The following is a 20,698-nucleotide window of genomic DNA, read 5'->3' on the forward strand; positions in this document are numbered from 1 at the left end:
TAAACTCATCGCCATTTATCAGATTTGGCTTATAATCAGGGGTTTGCTGTAACTTGCATTTTTGACTGTGCCTTATTCTCACCCAGGGAGTGTCCGAGTGCCCGAGGAGTTGAAGCTTCCTCATGCTTGCTGTGTCGGGATCGCTTCCCAGACCCTCCTCAGTGTGCTCAATCCAACTGACCACTGGCTGCAAGTCAGCATCGGGGTCCTCAGCGTTAGTGTTAATGGTGAAAAGGTAGCTTTCTATGTCTTTCTCACTTAACCTAACAGTTGCATTGTGATTAAGGGCTTGATTTCCCCCATCTCTAGTGCTAGGTTCTCCCTTCACGCCTTTATTAATGCACACAGTCATTGCCATGGTATCTTTCTCTCAGACCCCTTTTGTTGTAGTGCTTGTAGAGTGTAAAGTGAAACAGAGTTTCGCATTTTCCATCATTTATTATTTATATTTTATTGTTATTTATTTGTAAAATCCTATACATTTGCTTTTAGTGCTAGTATTTAAATCATCAAAAGTTCTGAGTTTCTTGTGTTGCTACTTGTCAGCTTTGTTAAAGGTGATTGAATGTAAGTAACCATGACTTATAAGAAAAAAAAAGAAAGCAGTTACTCTTGGAGCTTATGCCTTCATTTGGCAAGGGAAGTCTTTTTGACTAATTTATCTGATGATTTTCTTACATGAGCTTTTGAAATACCTGGAAATGCAGTTTTAATATGAACTTTTAAGACGATGTCTCTTACATGATCAATTACAGTTGCTATAATCCTAGACTCTAAATCTTCTCTCCTGGTTACAGTGACCATTTGAACATCGGTGAGTGGGGAGGGGGGGCTATATGGTCAGCAGCTGTTTTGAAATGTCCCGGTTTTACGACTGTTACTTGTGAATCAGCATTGGTGGATGCTTCCCTCGTGCCTCTTAGTGGCCATCGTTTGCCTGGTAAAATAAGATCGCCTCCCCCCACGCCTTCTTGGCTTTTCCCTCTACTTCCAGTCCTCAGGTTAGATGAAAAGTAGGTGATTGAAGGAGAGGGTTGAGGGTGGAAGGTGGGCTGTGAAGACTTTTTAGGGGCATCCTGGAGTCTGTGAATGAAGCAGTGTTGTCTATGGAAGTGGGGAGTAGAAAAGATCCCCACTGACAGTGAGGAGGGAGGGTGGCTGGAGTTGTCACTGCAGTCGAGGCAGAGTCAGGGCTGTGGGACCTCAACGGTTAGCCTGACTCTTCTTCCCCCCAGCCCCCGCCCACCGCTGTGTTGTGTGTCCTAGAGAGATTTACGGGGCTGTGAAAGAGTGACCCTTGTCAGTGTCCTTTTTAAGACAAGTGAGTTTACAGGTCAATGTGCTTGCTTGGAGATGGACTGTGGAGACAGCCTTGGTGCAGCAAGAACATTCAACTCATGAAGCATTTGACTCATTGTACTTTAGAGACCATAAATGACAAGGTTTTGACATTTTTGAAGAGATAATAAATGTATTAATTTGGCAGTTTGAGTGATTGGGGAAAGGAATCTTAAACTAGGTGATTCTACTTGATTTTCAGTGTGAAGCCATTAATAATGAACTTTGTGGCTCTTTTTTGAAGGTGGATCTTTCAACATATCGTTGTTTAGTTTTCAAGAATAAAGCCATCATAAGACCTCATGCCACAGAAGAGATAAAAGTGCTTTTTATACCATCCAGTCCTGGGGTTTTCAGATGCACATTCAGTGTTGCTTCTTGGCCATGTTCGACAGATGCTGAGACCATTGTACAGGCGGAAGCTTTGGCCAGCACCGTCACTCTCACTGCCATTGCCGAGAGTCCTGTTATCGAGGTACCTGTTTGTAAATGAATCGTTGTCATACCTGGCATTTTAAAGAAGACTGTTTAACCTTAGAAGTAAAATTTGGGAAAAAGAAATTTGTGGACGAAGGTGCCACAAAATTAGTTTCAAGCTGAACTTTGGTTCTTAATATCTTTTTATTTCAAAATTTAAAATTATTTTTAGTTTTACAGAAACACAAGTATACTTGCTTAGATATCTATAAAGCAGAGTATAAGGTTAAACACTATTTTCCAACTAAAGCAGAGTATAAGGTTAAACACTATTTTCCAACTGATTTCCATTGTATTATTAGATGTGCACTTAGCAACGTGCCAGTGGTTCATATTCTTTTTATATTTCTATACCTGGAGATTATTTGCCAGCTAGAAAAGTTTCCCTTCTCTAGTCACCTATTTTCTGGAAGCCAAAGAAATTAGGTCTGGCCAAGTTGGGATAATAAGTGGTCATTGGATTATATGCTCATTTAGGATGATGACTCTCAACCGTGGCTGCACATGGGAATAACACTGGGGGCTTTTAAATGTACCCCAATACCTGAGTCCCACTTAGACTGACTAAATCAGAGTGAGGGGGGGTGTGGCTGCCTCTCGGTAATTTTCAAATCTTCCCATATGATTACAAATCATAGCCTTAGTTAACAACCAGTGCTTTACAAGAGCTATGTCCTCTTAGTTGATAGTGAAATCAGAACTAACATATTGAAAAAAATTAAGGAATGTGAGAGGGAGAGATGGGAGGGTGCAGAACAGAGGAAAAGCACAACAGGTCTTGATACAGTCCTGAGTCGCTTAACAATAGGGATATGCCCTGAGAAATGTGTCCTTAGGCAATTTTGTCATTGTGTGAATATCACGGAGTATACTTACACAAACCTAGATGGCACAGCCTTCTGCACATCTAGACCTTATGGGACAGTCCATTGTTCCTAGGCTATGTACCATTGTTCCCATACAGCTTGTTACTGTACTTAATACTGTAGGGCAGTTGTAACACCATGATAAGTGTTTCTATAGCTAAACATAGAAAAGGTACAGAAAAAATACATTATAAAAGATTTAAAAAATGGTACACTTTATAGGGCACTTACCAGAGGACTCGAAGTTGCTCTCTGTGAGTTAGTGGTAAAGGCCTAGGACATTACTGTACACTCTTGTAGACGTTATAAACACTGTACATTTAGGCTACACCAAATTCATTAAAAAATTACACTGTGATATTATGATGGCTATGATATCACAAGGTGTTAGGAATTTTCCATCTCCATTATAATCTTATGGGATCACTGTCCTGTATACAGTCCATCATTGGCCAAAACATCATTATGTAGCATGTGACTTTAATTAAAAATTAGTTGATTTCAGCTGGGCACTGGCACACACCTGTAATCCCAGCACTTTGAGAGGTCAAGGTGGGTGGATTGCTTGAACCCAGGAGTTTGAGACCAGCCTGGACAACATAGTGAGACCCTGTCTCTACACAAAATTTTAAAAATCAGCTGGGTTTGGTGGTGCATGCTTGTGATCCCAACTACTCAAGAAGCTAAGGTGAGAGGATCACTTGAGCTCAGGAGTTTGAGGCTATAGTGAGCTATGTTCACATCACTGCACTCCAGCCTGGGCAACAGAGCGAGACCCAGTCTTAAAAGGAAAAAAAAAATGAACTGATTTCCTAATATGTGAATTGAACTTAACATATTTAGCTAACCACACTTAACAGATGTTACTGATATCCTCCTAAAGTTAATTAGTTGTTTCAGGCCAGGTGCGGTGGCTCATGCTTGTAATCCCAGCACTTTGGGAGGCCGAGGCGGGCAGATCACCTGAGATCAAGAGTTAGAGACCAGCCTGGCCAACATGGCAAAACCCTGTCTCTAGTAAAAATATAAAAATTAGCCAGGTGTGGTGGCGGGTGCCTGTAATCCCAGCTACTCAGGTGGCTGAGGCAGGAGAATTGCTTGAACCTGAGAGGCGGACGTTACAGTGAGCTGAAGTCACGCTATTGCACTCCAGCCTGGACAACAGGGCAAGACTCTGCCTCAAAAAAAATAAAGTTAATTAGTTTTTTCATTCCACAAAGCTGTAACTGTGACTTGCAGTTTAGAGGTAGGTGTTGGGGATGAGACACAGGGCAGCCACTCTGGGAGACGGGTGAGAATCACCAGTGTTTTCCCCACAGTACACGTTCTCCAGGGGAATGCTTAGTAACCTAGCTCAACGACTTTATTTTCTAGGGCATGGAGGAGGAATTCGATTGGAAATGTTCTTATAAAGTTTTTTTTTTCCATGTTTTCGTGTTCCCGTGTTCTTATGTTGATACTTGCACGTATTATAAACTTTTAGTGATCTTTTCCTTTTTGGCTAAGTGCCATTTTATATACTTCTCAGTCAGCTCTGCTCTGCTTGCTTTTCTTTAGGTCAAGGTTTTTTAGCATTAACTCTACTGCCATTTTGGGCTAGAAGATTTTTTGAGGGTGGAGAGGGCTGTCTTGTGCAGTGTAGGATGTTTAGCACTGGATGTCAGTAATACCCCTTCCCCACTGTGATAACCAGTAACATCTCCAAACATGGTCAAGCCACCCCTGGTAGGAACTACTGAGAACTGGTGTTATTAACCTCCTGCATTTAAATACATTTCACTATACCAGACTGTTGAGCCTGGCTTTAATCAGCTTACCTTTCTGTAGCAGACATGATAAATCACATTTATGCAATATTTGGCATTGCTGAGTCCCGAGTGGCTCACATATATCAGTGGTGTTTGGTAGTAGAAGGCAGTGGTTCCCTACTGGTGTGCTCATTGGAATCACCTGATGAACTTAAAAAACTACTGATGTCTGTGTCTGAGTTTTGAGTCCAACAAACAGACAAGTTTGGGAACCACTGGTGTAGGGGATAGTTCAGTGTTAAGCCAGTTAAAAGCTGCCTTCTTGGAGGAGTGGAACTAGAGGAATTAGGCCCTGATGGTTCAGTAGGATTTGACTAGGGAACAACATTCCCTATTAGAGAGCATTCAGGAATTTTATACAGAGGCCACATGCATAGAAACTGTTAGATTACTTTCTCAACATGATAAAGGGTCTCCCAGGTACATAATGCAAATGTTATAGTTTAAAGTATATGCACCTTTATTTTGGCCAGATATTGCCAATTTGCTCTCTAACTTACATTCCTAGAAGAAATGTGTGCAGGTTCCTGTTATTGCTAACATCTGGTACTGTTAAGATTTTTTTTTTTTTAATCATTCTGGAGTGGTATGGAATTTTTTTTAATTTAAAATTTTTCTTTTATTTAAAAAATTTTTTGTGGATACCTAAATAGGCGTATATATTTATGGGATACATGAGATGTTTTGTTACAGACATGCAGTGTGAAATAAGCACATCATGGAGAATAGGTTATCCCCTCAAGCATTTATCCTTAGAGTTACAAATAATCCAGTTACATACTTTAAGTTATTTTAAAATGCACAATTATTATTGGCTATAGTCATCCTATTGTGCTGTCAAATAGTAAGTCTTAATTCATTCTTTCTATTTGTTTAGTACCCATTAACCATCCCCACCTCACCCCCAACCCCTACCCTTCCGAGCCTTTCATAACCATCTTTCCATTCTCTATGTCTATAAGTTCAATTGATTTGATTTTTAGAACCCTCAAATAAGTGAGAGCATGTGATGTTTGTCTTTCTGTGCCTGGCTTATTTCACTTAACATAATGATCTCCAGTTCCATCCATATTGTTGCAAATGACTGGATCTCATTCTTCCTATGGCTGAATCATACTCTATTGTGTATATGTACCACGTTTTCTTTATCCATTCATCTGTTGATGAACACTTAGATTGCTTCCAAATCTTAGCTGTTGTGAACAGTGCTGCAACAAACATGTAAACAGTGCTGCAATAAACATATCTCTTTAATATACTGATTTCCTTTCTTTTGGGTGTATACCCAGCAGTGGAATACCTGGATCACATGGTAGCTCAATTTTTATTTTTTTGAGGAACCTTCAAACTGTTCTCCATAGTGGTTGTACTAGTTCACATTCTCACCAACAGTGTATGAGGGTTCCCTTTTCTCCACATCCTCATCAGCATTTTTTATTGCCCATCTTTTGGATATAAGCCATTTTAACTGGGGTAAGATGATATTTCATTGTAGTTTTGATTTGCATTTCTCTGATGGTCAGTGATGTCGAGCACCTTTTCATATGTCCATTTGCTATTTGTATGTCTTCCTTTGAGAAATGTCTATTCAAATATTTTGCCCAGTTTTTGATTGGATTATTGGATTTTTTTCTATAGAGTTGTTTGAGCCCCTTATATATTCTGGTTATTAATCCCTTGTCAGATGGGTAGTTTGCAAATATTTTCTCTCATTCTGTGGGTTGTTTTTTCACTTTGTTGATTGCATCCTTTGCTGGGTAGAAGCTTTTTAGCTTGATGTGATCCCATTTGTCCATGTTTGTTTTGGTTGCCTTCGCTTGTGGGGTATTGCTCAAGAAGTCTTTGCCCAGACCAATGTCCTGGAGATTTTCCCCAATTTTTTTTTTTTTTTTTAAATGGAGTCTCGCTGTGTCACCCAGGCTGGATTGCAGTGGCGCGATCTCGGCTCACTGCAACCTCTGCCTCCCAGGTTCAAGCTGTTCTTCTGCCTCAGCCTCCCGAGTAGCTGGGATTTACAGGCGTGCACCACCACGCCTGGCTAATTTTTGTATTTTTAGTAGAGACGGGGTTTCACCATATTGGTCAGGCTGGTCTCGATCTCCTGACCTTGTGATCCACGCACCTCGGCCTCCCAAAGTGCTGGGATTAGAGGCGTGAGCCACTGTGCCTGGCCCCAGTGTTTTCTTGTAGTAGTTACATAGTTTGAGCTCTTAGGTTTAAGTTTTTAATCCATTTTGATTTGATTTTTATATATGGCAAGAGACAGGAGTCTAGTTTCACTCTTCTGCATATGGATATCCAGTTTTCCCAGCACCATTTATTGAAGAGACAGTCTTTTCCCCAGTGTATGTTCTTGGCACCTTTGTCAAAAATGAGTTCACTGTAGGCCGGGCGCGGTGGCTCATGCCTGTAATCCCAGCACTTTGGGAGGCCGAGGCAGGTGGATCACGAGTTCAGGAGATCGAGACCATCCTGGCTAACACAGTCGAACCCCGTCTCTACTAAAAATACAAAAAATTAGCTGGGCATGGTGGCAGGCGCCTGTAGTCCCAGCTACTTGGGGGGCTGAGGCAGGAGAATGGTGTGAACCCGGGAAGTGGAGCTTGCAGTGAGCTGAGATTGTGCCACTGCACTCCAGCCTAGGTGACAGAGTGAGACTCCATCTCAAAAAAAAAGAAAGAGTTCACTGTAGGTGTGTGGATTTGTGTTTGGGTCCTCTATTCTGTTCCTTTGGTCTGTGTATCTGGTTTTATGCCAATACCATGCTGTTTTGGTTACTGTGGCTCTGTATAATTTGAAGTTAGGTAATGTGATTCTTCCAGTTTTATTCTTTTTGCTTGAGATAGCTTGTCTATTCTAGGTTTTTTGTGGTTCCATGTAAATTTTAGGATTTTGTTTTTCTATTTCTGTGAGGTAGTGTGGACGTTTTAACAATGTTGATTCTTCCAGTCTGTAAACATGGAACGTTTTTCTATTTTGTTGTGTCCTCTTCAATTTCCTTCATCAGTGTTTTATAGTTTTCATTATAGAGGTCTTTTACTTCTTTGATTAAGTTAATTCCTAGGTATTTAATTCTATGTGTAGTATTGTAAATGGGATTACTTTTTAAATTTCTTTTTCACATAGTTCAGTGTTGGCATATAGAAATGCTACTGACTTTTATATGTTAATTTTGTATCCTGTAATTTTACTGAAAGTTTTTTAATCAGTTCTAATAGTTTTTTTTTTTTTAAACATGGTCACTTACTTTAATAACAATACGTATACCATGTTATCACCATGGGATGTAAATTCAGGTTAGACAAAATAATTTCCCAAGTGTAACAGCATTCTGTAGTATATAAAAGTTTGTGTATGCTCTCCTGCCAAACCAGCTTGCTCAGAAGTCATTAATCAGTTCCATTATAGGTAATTTGTTTAGTTTAATGTTTACAGTTCTTATGGAGAAAATAACACACATTTAAAAATTGTTCACTTTTTCCATGAGTGCTTAAAATACATATTTCTATTTCATGATGACATTTAAAAATTATTCTAATATAACAACAGCAAAAATATAGTCTGCAGTTACAAAAGAACTAAACTAGAATCCATAAGTTATGCTCATGTGTACAATTGTGATTCTTTAATCAATACTATTCCTATGCAGCTCTATTGTAAGCTTTCGAGATTTGGTTTAAACACACACACATACATACTGTCAGTTGTGGGAGGCTTTACAAGTTATATTCCATGCACTCTTTGGACAGAGTTCTGAAAGAGCCAGCCAATCCACAAGATAGGCAGAAAAAAGTTAAATTAACTGGGACAAATAGGACTCTTTTTTTTTTATATATAACATCCAAAACATGAGATTCTGCAACAAACTGGGGGTACTACAGGGTTGGCCTGGTATCTTCTTTAGAACTAATTTCATCACACAGTTTAAGATGGACATTTCAACACCATCAAGTGCATTTAGGTGACATGTTTCTTTTATGTTAACTTGACTTCCTTGAATGGCCTAGTTAGTAAACTAGTCACTAGTAATTCGGTCAACAGGCAAATCAAGCCTGCAAGAAAAGAAGTCAATATTCAAAATGCCATGTTACCATCTGAACTCACTCAGTTTACTTTCAACATTAATATGTAACTTCAATAATGAGATGTCTAACTAAAGCAAACTCCTTCAACAAGACGAAGACAGCATCTCATTTAAATGCTCATCTTTTCCTTCCATATTACCTTTGACTAATGTTTTAGTTCTAAACAGTTTTTACAGTCCCAACGTTAACATTGTTAACAGATTTATCAAGCTATTTATACATCTTTTTGCTAACCATTGCTTCATGAATCTCTTGCTTTTCCCTTTGTTACGGACTCTGTTATCTACATTTAAAGTGAATTTACTTCAAAGTTTATTTCATGTTTCTAGTTCTTGGGTTACTAATGCTTCTGCTAGTTACTTTTGCTCAGTCTTCCTGATTTTCTTCTAGTGGCTTCTAGTTTTTCGATATTTAAAAATTTTTAATGTGAGTTCACATTCATTGAGGTTGCTTTTTGCTTTAGGAATCCAGTGATGTGTCCTAGTCTTTGGAAGCATCCCTTGAGAGTACTTTTGCAGAAATGTTTGAGGTGTTAAAAGCCTTTGTGATTTTTTTCAGCTTGGGGCTCCCATGTCCCATGTGGCCTAGGCGTAGGCTTTCACGTTCTTGCAAATAATCTTCTATGCCACCCATCTCTGGACAGGTTCCTTGTTGACTCCATAGACATGTGGACAGTTTTTTCAGTTCATTCCTTTGAGTTTCTGGGCTTTATGTGCAGATTTCAAATTCCATTCTAGCCTCGCCCTGCTCACAACAAGCTTGAAGTCACATCTTCTGTTCTCTGGAACGTATTAAAGCTCTACCACCTTGAGGGCAAGTCTGGAACCCAGACCTTTCTGGGCCACCATGGAAATCAGCTCCTACTTACTGGTCTGCCTTTGATCTCCACTTATTTTGTGTTTGGCTAGAGCAAAACAAAATGTGTGCACGTGTGTGTGTGTGTGTATAATACAGTCTGTCTTCTGTATCTGTGGGTTCTGCATTCTTGTGTTTTACTAACCTTGGATCAGAAATATCAGAATAAAAAAAGGGGTAGTTGCATCTGTACTGAACACGTACAGACATTTTTTTCTTGTCATTATTCTCTAACAATAAAGTATAATGGCTATTTACATAGCATTTACATTATATTAGATACTATCAGTAATCTAGAGATGGTTTGAAGTATACAGGAGGATGTGCCTAGGCTATATGCAAATGCCATGACATTTCCTATCAGGGACATCCACGAGTTTTGATATCCGGTGGGGGTTCCTGTACTGTCAAACATTTCCACATGTGGGTGTGTGAGGGGTCAGAGTTTGGTTGGTTTCCTGCATTTAGGGAAGTGAGTCTGTCATGATCATAGGCACTTGTTTTAAACTTCTGATATGTCTGTTTTGATACCATTTTAACATTTGCAGATTAAATCTGAAAATGCCAAGATATTCATGATATTTTTAAAAGGAATTGAGAAGTCATTATTCTAATAATAGAACTCATTGAAAAGGGGTCTATAGTTTTATAAAATTATCAGTTCATCTTAAGATACAGTCTTTTCAAAGTAACAGCAGCTGAATTCTGTAGTATATTTGGGTACGTAGACTACCTCAAAAGAAGAATTTAACATTTATTTTTGTAGAAAATAAGCAATTGTTAAATAGCCTGGGAAAACGTAGGTAAGTTTTACTTACTGCTGACTCATAATTTGTGGCTAGAAATGGCAGTGATATGAACATACATGTTGTGCTATTAATGTATTGCTTTTCATAAATCATTCCCTTTTTTTGGTAATTAGGTAGAAACAGAAAAGAAAGATGTTCTCGATTTTGGTGACTTGACTTATGGAGGCTGGAAAGCCCTCCCACTAAAATTGATAAACCGAACGCATGCCACTGTGCCAATTAGACTGATTATTAATGCTGTAAGTATGAACATACAGTAAGAAACCGTTTACAGAATGCACTGATCTTATGAAAGTACATTTTTTTAAGGATTTTGTTAACAAACTTAGCATTACACTGTTGGCTTTACTGAACTGATTCTTGTATTTCTAAACAGAACGCTGTAGCCTGGCGCTGTTTCACATTTTCCAAGGAACCCATCCGAGCTCCTGTGGAAGTTGCTCCTTGCGCTGATGTGGTCACTCGGCTAGCAGGTCCTTCTGTGGTCAACCACATGATGCCTGCTAGTTATGATGGACAGGTAGGAGAGAACTGGCTTAGAATTAAAGAGGAAATTAAGCTTCTAAACTGCTTTTCTTTCATTAAGATTTTAATCTTAATACCAGTTTACATTAAGGCAAATTTTTCTTTTGATTTTATAGGATCCAGAATTTCTGATGATTTGGGTTCTTTTCCATAGTCCAAAGAAACAGATCAGCTCTTCAGGTATCATGTTTACATTGTGTGGGAATTCTTTTAATCTGTAGCTAGATAAACTACAAATTTGAGATGTATTTCCTTTGTCAGTAAATGTCAATACTTCGAAATTTGTCAAGTATTTTATGTTTTTTGAAATTGAGGCAGATGGCATGCTGTTTTGGGTCAATCTTGTGTAAGTGTGGGTAACTCCTGCAGATAGCACTGAAAACCTTTTAGAATATTTTCTGTTAATTGATCTTATCACATTTACCAGTTGGATGTTTTCTTTCTTTTTCTATGTTTCTCTTCACTCATTTCTATTCTTTTAACTCTTTAAAAAATCTTCTTGCCTAAATTTTCTTATTGCCCCTAAGGGCACTGTGTAGGACTAATGATGGCATTTAGAATTAAATAACTCTGGTCTCCGAGCTAAAAGAATGAACTTTTTTTTAGAGATTCTGTACTCAGCAGAAGAATTCTCGGCAAAAGTTGATATAGAAGTTGACAGCCCAAACCCTACGCCCGTTCTTAGAAGTGTGAGTCTCCGAGCAAGAGCAGGAATAGCTAGGATTCACGCTCCCAGGGACTTGCAGGTAGCCTTAGTCCTCCTTTCTGCCATTACTGCTTTCATTCATGCTGATTTCACTTTGTGACAGTTCGTTGAAATGTCTGTCTTGCCCCATCCTCCAGACGATGCATTTCTTGGCCAAAGTGGCTTCCTCAACAAAGCAGCACTTACCTTTGAAAAATGCTGGGAACATTGAAGTTTATTTGGATATCAAGGTATGCACTTCCATCAAAGTGCCATAAGATAGTCTTTCCTCAGACTGTGAGAGCTCCTTGCTTTCTGCAGGCTGTTGTGCTTTTCCTGGCCCAACAGAGTGCCCTGAACCTCAGATGAAAGAATCGCTGAGAGTTTTTAAAAACTGGGTGTTAATATAGCATAAAATATATGCTGTGGTGCTTTTTAAGTTTAAAGTCCAGTGTCTTGAATATGAGAACCAAGTTCTTAGATTAGTTCCTGAAAAACATGCATGTCACCTTTTGGTTGGAGTTGGTGAAGAGTGATCCACACATGTTGACATCATTTCTGAGACCTGAGGGTGAGTGAGAGGGGGTTAGTGATCCAAAATTGGGGGTGAAGTGGAAGATAAGGTTTGTTGTAGAAGAGAAAGAAATATCCTTTCCAAGAGAATAGGACAAGTTGAGACCATGACAGACGAGAAGGGGACAAACAACCTGTCCTGGTAAATGAGAAAGGCACATGAGGCAGGAGCCACTGATCGAAAACTGCGTTTTTGTAAGTCGGCATTCAATTATGATTATGTAACAATATTTAGGTCCCAGAACAAGGAAGTCACTTTTCAGTGGATCCAAAGAATCTATTCCTTAAACCTGGAGAAGAACATGAGGTTGCTGTCTCATTTACTCCAAAGGATCCTGAAGCCTGCGAGGAAAGGTAATATAAAAATGTTATAATGGACCGGGCACAGTGGCTCATGCCTGTAATCCCAGCACTTTGGGAGGCCGAGGTGGGTGGATTACCTGAGGTCAGGAGTTCGAGACCAGCTTGGGCAACGTGGCGAAATCCCGTCTCTACTAAAAATACAAAAATTAGCAGGGCTTGGTGGTGTGCACCTGTAGTTTCAGCTACTCGGGAGGCTGAGGCAGGAGAATCGCTTGAACTGGGGAGGTGGAGGTTGCAGTGAGCCGAGATCACACCTCTGCACTCCAGTCTGGGCGACAGAGTGAGAGTCCGTCTCAAAAAAAAAAAAAAAGTTTTAATGACAAAGTTTTACTCGTCTCTCAAAACAGCCACTCACATGTGCTTCAAAATTCCACAGCCTGAATGACAAAGTCCATATATTTCTTACCTAATAGATGGTGTGACTCTGTTTAATCTCCTTTCATTTAGCTTCAGATTGTCTTCTCTTTTTTTAACTAAAAATCTTCTTTTAAAACAGCTGAATAGAAATGAATAAATTATTATTTTCAAGTATATTCTGACAAAAGTAAATAATAAAAGATCAATTTGATGTTTCTCACTTTTTCTCCTGAAACTATTAGTTGACCTTGTTAGCTATTAAGATACCTTTCTCCATTTCTTCTCCAAGCCCATGACTTCTTGGCACCCAAATCATAAGTGAATATCAACTTAGAGTCAGAGCCCCACTGTCATGAGTACTGAGCTTGCTTGTGTAACCCTAGCTTAAAGTGCACTCTCCTCCGAGACACACATGGCTTATCCCCCTGCCTGGGTTATAGAACACTTTATCGTGTGCTCAGTCTGTTCTTGTGACCTTACAGAAGAGGAGAGTCAGGCCTGCACCAGTGTGAATGCCTCCGCCTGGAATGCTTGCCCTCAACCTCCCTGGGCTGGCGCCTTCTGGGAGACTTTCCTCCACTCTTCCCAAATGTCTCATAAATAGCATTTCCAAAGCACGATGGCTTCTCACACCCCCCCGTGCAGATGGCATTGTGATCATCTCTCTTCTTGTCTGTATTCTTCTCTGCAGCACAAGCTGTAAGGGTGGGAATATCATCGTATCCCCAGCACCTAGTTCAGTCTTTTGGACAATGGAAACATGGGAAATAGTTGTGAAAGGAATCGAATACAGGACCTTCTACTTAGAATTCTTTCTTTTTTAGGATCTTGAAAATATTTGTGCAGCCATTTGGACCTCAGTATGAAGTAGTGTTAAAAGGTGAAGTCATTTCTTCAGGAAGTAAACCTCTGTCACCTGGACCTTGCTTAGATATTCCATCGATTTTGTCCAACAAACAATTTCTGGCTTGGGGAGGAGTCCCTCTTGGTAGAACACAGTAAGTGTCAAAGACTGACAAATAGTCCACTATTTATACATATTTTGGAGCAGACTACAAATTAATGTTTGCAGGAAAATTTTGTCATAATAGACACTCTTCAGGCTCAATTGTGCAGAACTGGAAAAACCTCCTAGATGGGCATGTGTCCTGATTCAGCTTTTCTTTAACATATATTCCAGTCCTGCAAAGAGCACCCGACACATGACCAACAATACAGTTGCTGCTGAGGAGGGAATATCCCCTTAAATTCACTGCCACTCCGTGTTTTTCAAAAGCCAGCTGAGAGAGAGATTTATGGAGAGCTGCATAGAGAATATGCAGTACATCCATTCTTCTAAATGATCTAAATTTCTCAGTCAACAACCACATGGTTTTAGCAAAACTCATGGAAATGTTTTTAATGCACCAGACTTGGGTGTCATACTTCCTGACCACACTGAATGGAGCACCTAAGGGAGAGGGGTACCTTAGGAAATGGGAGGTAGTATTTACTGTAAAATTGTTTGGTGTTTTTTTTTTTTTTTTTTGAGACTCCCTGTATTGTACAGGTTTATCTTTAAAAGGATCTCTGGAAGAAACCTCTCTCAGAAGCCTATGGCAGAAACAGTTACACTTCACTCAAGCAATAACTGGCTTGTTCTTGACTTTTGAGTACATTTAACTGATGATATGACCCTATGGAAACCTAGCCTCTCCCATCCCACCTGATAACTCTATACTTGAAAATGATAACCACAGTGCTTTATAAATTATAAAATAAATACATGAGAATGAAAACTTTACAAAATAATGTTTCTTTCAGGTAATTCTTCCCCAGTCATTGTACCTTTGGAAGGCTTTTCCTGGAGATGTCAATAGCCGGAGATGTCAATAGCCAAATTTGTCTGCGTTTCTCTTAACACAAGGTGGATGAGATGTAGACCTCAGCTGCTGATTTATTAGCTGCTGATCTTCCCCAAATTTGAGTAAAACAGAGATTTACTCATGTATTCTCTGTTCTCCAGTGAAGACAGGATTCACATAGTTTCCACAATTGAAGTGTTTTTATCAGTCAGGTGCTATTTTATGTCCATTCTTTTGCATTGTAGCTTCTTTAAAAGTAGAGTTAATTCAATATACTATTTAAAAGACTACTTTGTGCAAATGAGCCTCTTAGCCTAGGACCCCTTGTTTCCCTGAAAGCTCGCTTGGTTGAGCTAGGTATTCCAGCTAGGTGTGATATTGACTTAATGACTCGATGAATTTCTTCACCTGGATTTTCGTTGATTGATGTTTTATATGACAGATAATACCTATACACATAGTATAAATAATAAGGTCAGCTGCAGAGCTATAACTGGAGAGAGGTTAAACCAAAAAGCCTCTATAAGGTGAGTCTTGAACCTACATTTTCAGAAACGTAGAGTCTAGGCCTGTGGGGAGACAATTCCAGGCTACTGAAATGGCTCGTATAGTTAGTCCATCTCTAGACATTGTAGTTGGTTTTAATTGGCTTTATTCTTCTAATGAGAGCAATATCCATGGAGAAAAACCATATTTAAAATGTGTAATTGTTTTTAGGCTTCAGAAACTAGCTTTAAGAAATAATTCTGCATCTACAACTCAACATTTACGACTGCTTATTAGAGGACAAGATCAGGACTGCTTTCAGGTTCGTAGAGTACGTGGATTCTTGTTATGTCTTCTTTCTGGGTCTGGAACACTTATATATGCAGACCTTTTTGTGTTATTTAGCTTTTAAGAATTTGTGTTAATGGTGTGTTTTATTTGTGCTACTGCTTTGTTTTATGCAGTTAACTGTTTTTAAATTGTAGCTTCAGAACACTTTTGGTTCAGAACAGCGATTGACCAGTAACTGTGAGATCAGAATTCACCCAAAGGAAGACATTTTCATCTCTGTATTATTTGCACCTACTCGATTATCTTGCATGTTGTCTAGACTAGAAATCAAACAACTTGGAAATCGATCACAACCAGGCGTTAAGTTCACAGTAAGATAATTTTATTGCCTTTCCCTTCCCCTGGAGTTTATGCCATTTTATAACTATTGGTTTAATGTTGTAAATTATACACTCTGCCTTTTATAAGTGAAAATATGTAATTATCTAGACTTACAAACAAGTTAGGGAGTAATTTATATGCTTTGTAGAATTGGCAAGTTATAATAGCAGCCAGCGTAGTATTCCTGTAAGTATTAGTCTTTCTAATGCTTTTAAGTTTCATTTTAATTTGGAGATTTTAAAATGTACCCAGCTTTTTAGGAACACATCTTTGGGTAAATCCATGTAGAGCTGTTTAAGATATTAACTTTCCCATTAAATTTTATTTTGTCAATTATCAGCAAAAATACTGTCTTAGTCTATTCAGTCAGCTATAACTAAATACCACTGAGTAATTTATAATAAACAACAGAAATTTATTGCTCACAGTTCTGGAGGTTGGGAAGCCCAAGATCAGAGCACCAGCAGATGCAGCATCTGGTGAGGGTTGCCCTCTGCCTTTTTGTCCCCACACATGGTGAGAAGGACGAGAGTGCTGCCTCCAGTCTCTTTTATAAGGGCACCAAGCCCATGCATGGGGCCGGAGCCCTCATGGCTTAATCAGTTCCCCAAAGGCGCCACCTCTTAGTACTGTCACATTGGGGACTAGGTTTCAACATGTGAATTTGTGGGGGGACATCACCATTTAGACCATACCAAATACCCATTGACTGAATTTGCTAGCTCCAAGACAAGAGTTTTTATGCTTTTTAATTGCCAGCATAATACGTAAAAAAGGATTTGAAGCCATTTGTATAGACACATTCAAAGCAATGAGAGATAAAAGTGATAAATCATAGAGGAAAGGAAGCAACGGCAAGGCAGTCGGAAGAAACTCCAGCTACATGGTTGTGCATGCCTTATAACTGCACAGGTGTTTGGCAGTGGGGCTGGGGCTCAAATTTTGTTTCTATATCCTAGTGTTAAAGAGGGGATGTGATAAATTACAAGATTAACAATATCTAAAAGTTTTTAAAATTAGGTATGTATGACAAATACAGCTTTGACGCTGGAGCTTGACCTCTGTTTCCTGTGGAGTCATTTGATTGGCCCCATGAGATGCGGTGGGCAAAGCTGTTTAAAGATGTTAGTGGTCATTTTTAAAACTGGCGTCCTTCCATGTGCACCCAGGAGACACTGCCAGAGACTTTAAGCTCTCTGACGATCTGATTTTGTGTGAGGATAATGCCTGGTTTGTGGAGAGGACTAAATGGGCTGTATTTTTCAGACTTCTTGAATATGTTCTGATTTGTTTAAGTTTACTAGCCATGATTTTGAGGTTGTTCTCAAGGAAGAATCTCTACTAAGTCTCTGGTGATTTAGGGCAGAACCATTTGATTTAATAATCAACCAAGCAGGGATTTGACATCCTTTGAAGACAAATCGGATCCTGGTGGGATTCCTACCCACATAGATGGCTGCCCGGTCCTCTCACAGAAGTGGGCTGGATGGGGTTTGCCTGTGGGTTATGGATAAATATGGCTATTATTTCACAAGAAGACTCAGAGTATTAACATTGCTGTGCCTTTGTAAAGATAAAGTAGCCTGGCAGAGTGGCGGAAGAGCTGTTAACATGACAGGAGAACCCAGGGAGCCAGCCCTGTCTCTGTTACTTACGCTCACCTTGGCATTTCCTCTCTCATCTCATCAGAAGCTACTTGCTGTCCCAACTTGCCAGTTTGGTTGTGAGGAACAAATGAAATGATCTGTGTTTTGAATACCATAAAGCATGATAGGACTGCAATAAAAATGTATTGATTATTCCATGTTGATTGTATTCCGGACACTACCCTCAATCACTAAGTGGATGCTGTAATCTGAATGTGTCTCCCAAATTTCTGTATTGGAAACTTACTCTGCAGTACAACAGTGTTGGGAGATGGATCCCTTTGGGAGGTGTTTAGGTCATGAGGCTCTGCCCTCGGGAATGGATTAATGCTGTTATAAAAAGGCCTGAGGGAGGGAGTTTGGCCTTTTTGCCCTTCTGCCTTCTGCCATGCGAGGACACAGCATTTCTTCCCTCTGGAACATGCAGGATTCAAGGTGAGATCTTAGAAGCAGAGAGCAGCCCGGCCGGGTGTGGTGGCTCATGCCTGTAATCCCAGCACTTTGGGAGGCTGAGGCAGGTGGATCACGAGGTCAAGAAATCAAGACTATCCTGACCAACATGGTGAAACCCCATCTCTACTAAAAATACAAAAATTAGCTGGGCATGGTGGTGCACACCTGTAGTCTCAGCTACTCAGGAGGCTGAGGCAGGAGAATCGCTTGAACCCGGGAGGCGGAGGTTGCAGTGAGCCGAGATTGCGCCACTGCACTACAGCCTGGCGACAGAGCGAGACTCCATCTCAAACAAAAAGAAGCAGAGAGCAGCCCTCACCAGAAACCGGCACCTTGATCTTGGACTTCCAGCCTCCAGAACTGTGAATAATAAATTTCTATTCTTTATAAATTACCCAGTCTATAGTATTCTGTTATAGCAACACAAACAAAGATGGTGGATTGTCAGATTTTTATCTTCAAAACAACCATTCGAGATACTACTCTTGCCATTTTGCACATGTGTAAACTGAGGCTGAGAGAAATGCGTGGCCGTGATCGTGCATCTTACTTGCTGGTCAGTGGTAGACACAAGGTTCAAATTCAGTCTGGCTGAATGCAGAGCCCACGTTTATGTATAGTGCAGTCTCTAGGGTGCTAATAACAGCTCTGTGTATTGTCATCTGGAGCAGTGGTTCTCAACCAGAGCTTGTGTTACCCCCAGGGGACACTGGCAGAGTCTGGAGTTATTTTTGGTTTGTCATAACTGGGGGCAGGACAAGAGTGCTACTGGCACCAACTGGGTAGAAGCCAGAGAGGCTGCTGAACATCCGAGAAAGCCCAGGACAGTTCTCACCACAAAGAATCATGCAGCTCAACATTTCAGTAGTACTGAGGTTAGGAGCAATAGTTTTTCCTGTTTAATCTTTGGATTTACGGTGTTAGGTTTGTTTCATTTAATCATTATTTTTTCTTTTCTTTTTTTGAAATGGAGTCTTGCTCCATTGCCAGACTGGAGTGCAGTGGCATCTCGGCTCACTGCAACCTCTGCCTCCCAGGTTCAAGCAGTTCTCTTGCCTCAGCCTCCCAAGTAGCTGGGACTATAGGCACGTGCCACCACTCACAGCTGATTTTGTATTTTTAGTAGAGATGGGATTTCACCATGTTGGTCAGGATAGTCTTGATCTCTTGACCTTGTGATCCACCAGCCTTGGCCTCCCAAAGTGCTGGGATTACAGGCATGAGCCACGCACCTGACCAATCATTCTTTTTACTTAACCTTGTTACTCAGTAGTAATTTGTGATTTCTTAGGCTTTGAAAGTACAGGCAGAATACTTGTAATGAGTGTTTTCAAAGGTACCTTTTCCCTCGTTTTTTTGCTATTTAGTTTCATTGATAAAATTTACTTCTACGTTTCTATGGAAAAAGAAAAATTAGAAACATTTTTGCTGTTGAAACTACCAGAGGTCACTTTGAGTGAGGGAGGATTTGTAGGAGCTTCCAATCTGAAACCCTTTGAAATGCTGTTTATTTATTTATTTATTTTGAGACATCATCTCGCTCTGTCACCCAGCCTGGAGTGCAGTGGCGTGATCTCGGCTCACTGCAACTTCCACCTCCCACGTTCAAGCGATTCTCCTGCCTCAGCGTCTCAAGTAGCTGGGATTACAGGCGCCCGTCACCACGCCCGGCTAATTTTTGTATTTTTAGTAGAGATGGGGTTGTGCCATGTTGGCCAAGCTTGTCTCGAACTCCTGACCTCAAGTAATCCGCCTGACATGGCCTCCAAAAGTGCTGAGATTACAGGCGTGAGCCACTGTGCCAAGCCTGAAATGCTGTTTACTTGTACTAAAAGTCAAGACAGTACAAACTGATGAGGTGCCTGAAAGTAGTTTTTCAAAATGTTAGTTTAGTTAAGTACATAACAACTCGGAATAAGTTATGGTAGTTTTCAAGTTTGCAAGAAAGTATTTGCGACCTATTTTAGTACAGATTGAGTATCCCTAATCTGAAAATTCAAACTCCACAATGCTCCAAAATCAGAAACTTTTTGAGTGCCGACATGATGCTCAAAGGAAATGCTCTTTGGAGCATTTTGGATTTTGGATTTTTGAATTAGGGATGTTCAGTATAATGCAGATATTCCCAAATCTGGAACACCTCTGGTCCCAAGCACTTTGAATAAGGGATACTCAACCTGTAATTAGGAATGAAAGATAATTTTTAAAGGCGTGCGTTTCAAAGAGTATGGAAAGTTTCCAGCAGGGTGAATATTTTCCTTACATTCGAATTTGTGGGATGTATTCTGTGAAGCCTTGCTTCCTGCAAGGGTTGAGCCCTGTGGAAGCAGCAGCAGATGGATCCCCAAGCCTGACTCTAGTGTGCTGCTTCCTCCGTTGACAATGTGTCTGTCGTTGAAAAGTTGTTTGAGTTCTTATCTTTAGCTTAGTCCCATCTGCATGCTTTTCTCTGACATTGGCTAGACTGCACACTAACAGGATTATAAATACAGTTTTCCCCAAAAACATTCTATTATGAAAAGGTTCAGAATTACTGAGAAGTTGAAAGGATTATACAGTAAACAGTCACATACACTATCACTTAGATTCTGTAGTTAACATTTTGCTATATTTCTTCTCCCGCATATCCATCCATCAGCTCATCTTTTTTTAATTAATTAATTTATTTATTTTTATTATACTTTAAGTTCTGGGATATGTGTGCAGAATGTGCAGGTTTGTTACACAGGTATACACGTGCCATGGTGGTTTGCTGCACACATCAACCCGTCATCTACATTAGGTATTTCTCCTAATGCTATTCCTCCCCTAGTCCCCCACCCCCTGACAGGCCCCAGTGTGTTATGTTCCCGTCCC

General features: G+C 40.0%; 1 protein-coding gene across 22 annotated transcripts in view; it reads left to right on the plus strand.

Moving 5' to 3' along the window:
• CEP192 (centrosomal protein 192) overlaps nucleotides 1-20,698 on the plus strand; it is a 132,310-nt gene that overhangs the window by 68,251 nt on the left and 43,361 nt on the right. For 21 of the 22 annotated variants that reach the window (XM_055239315.2, XM_063641262.1, XM_055239324.2 and 18 more), the window contains 11 exons: nucleotides 87-235; nucleotides 1,583-1,813; nucleotides 10,352-10,477; nucleotides 10,615-10,758; nucleotides 10,880-10,943; nucleotides 11,370-11,509; nucleotides 11,607-11,699; nucleotides 12,257-12,375; nucleotides 13,566-13,739; nucleotides 15,303-15,393; nucleotides 15,557-15,733. In XM_055239315.2, coding sequence (XP_055095290.2) covers nucleotides 87-235; nucleotides 1,583-1,813; nucleotides 10,352-10,477; nucleotides 10,615-10,758; nucleotides 10,880-10,943; nucleotides 11,370-11,509; nucleotides 11,607-11,699; nucleotides 12,257-12,375; nucleotides 13,566-13,739; nucleotides 15,303-15,393; nucleotides 15,557-15,733 — 1,508 coding nt within the window. The remainder of the gene's footprint in view (nucleotides 1-86; nucleotides 236-1,582; nucleotides 1,814-10,351; nucleotides 10,478-10,614; nucleotides 10,759-10,879; nucleotides 10,944-11,369; nucleotides 11,510-11,606; nucleotides 11,700-12,256; nucleotides 12,376-13,565; nucleotides 13,740-15,302; nucleotides 15,394-15,556; nucleotides 15,734-20,698) is intronic. The other variant, XM_063641223.1, reaches the window with a different exon arrangement.

Source organism: Symphalangus syndactylus, chromosome 1 (genome assembly GCF_028878055.3).
Source record: "Symphalangus syndactylus isolate Jambi chromosome 1, NHGRI_mSymSyn1-v2.1_pri, whole genome shotgun sequence".
Classification (NCBI taxonomy): domain Eukaryota; kingdom Metazoa; phylum Chordata; class Mammalia; order Primates; family Hylobatidae; genus Symphalangus; species Symphalangus syndactylus.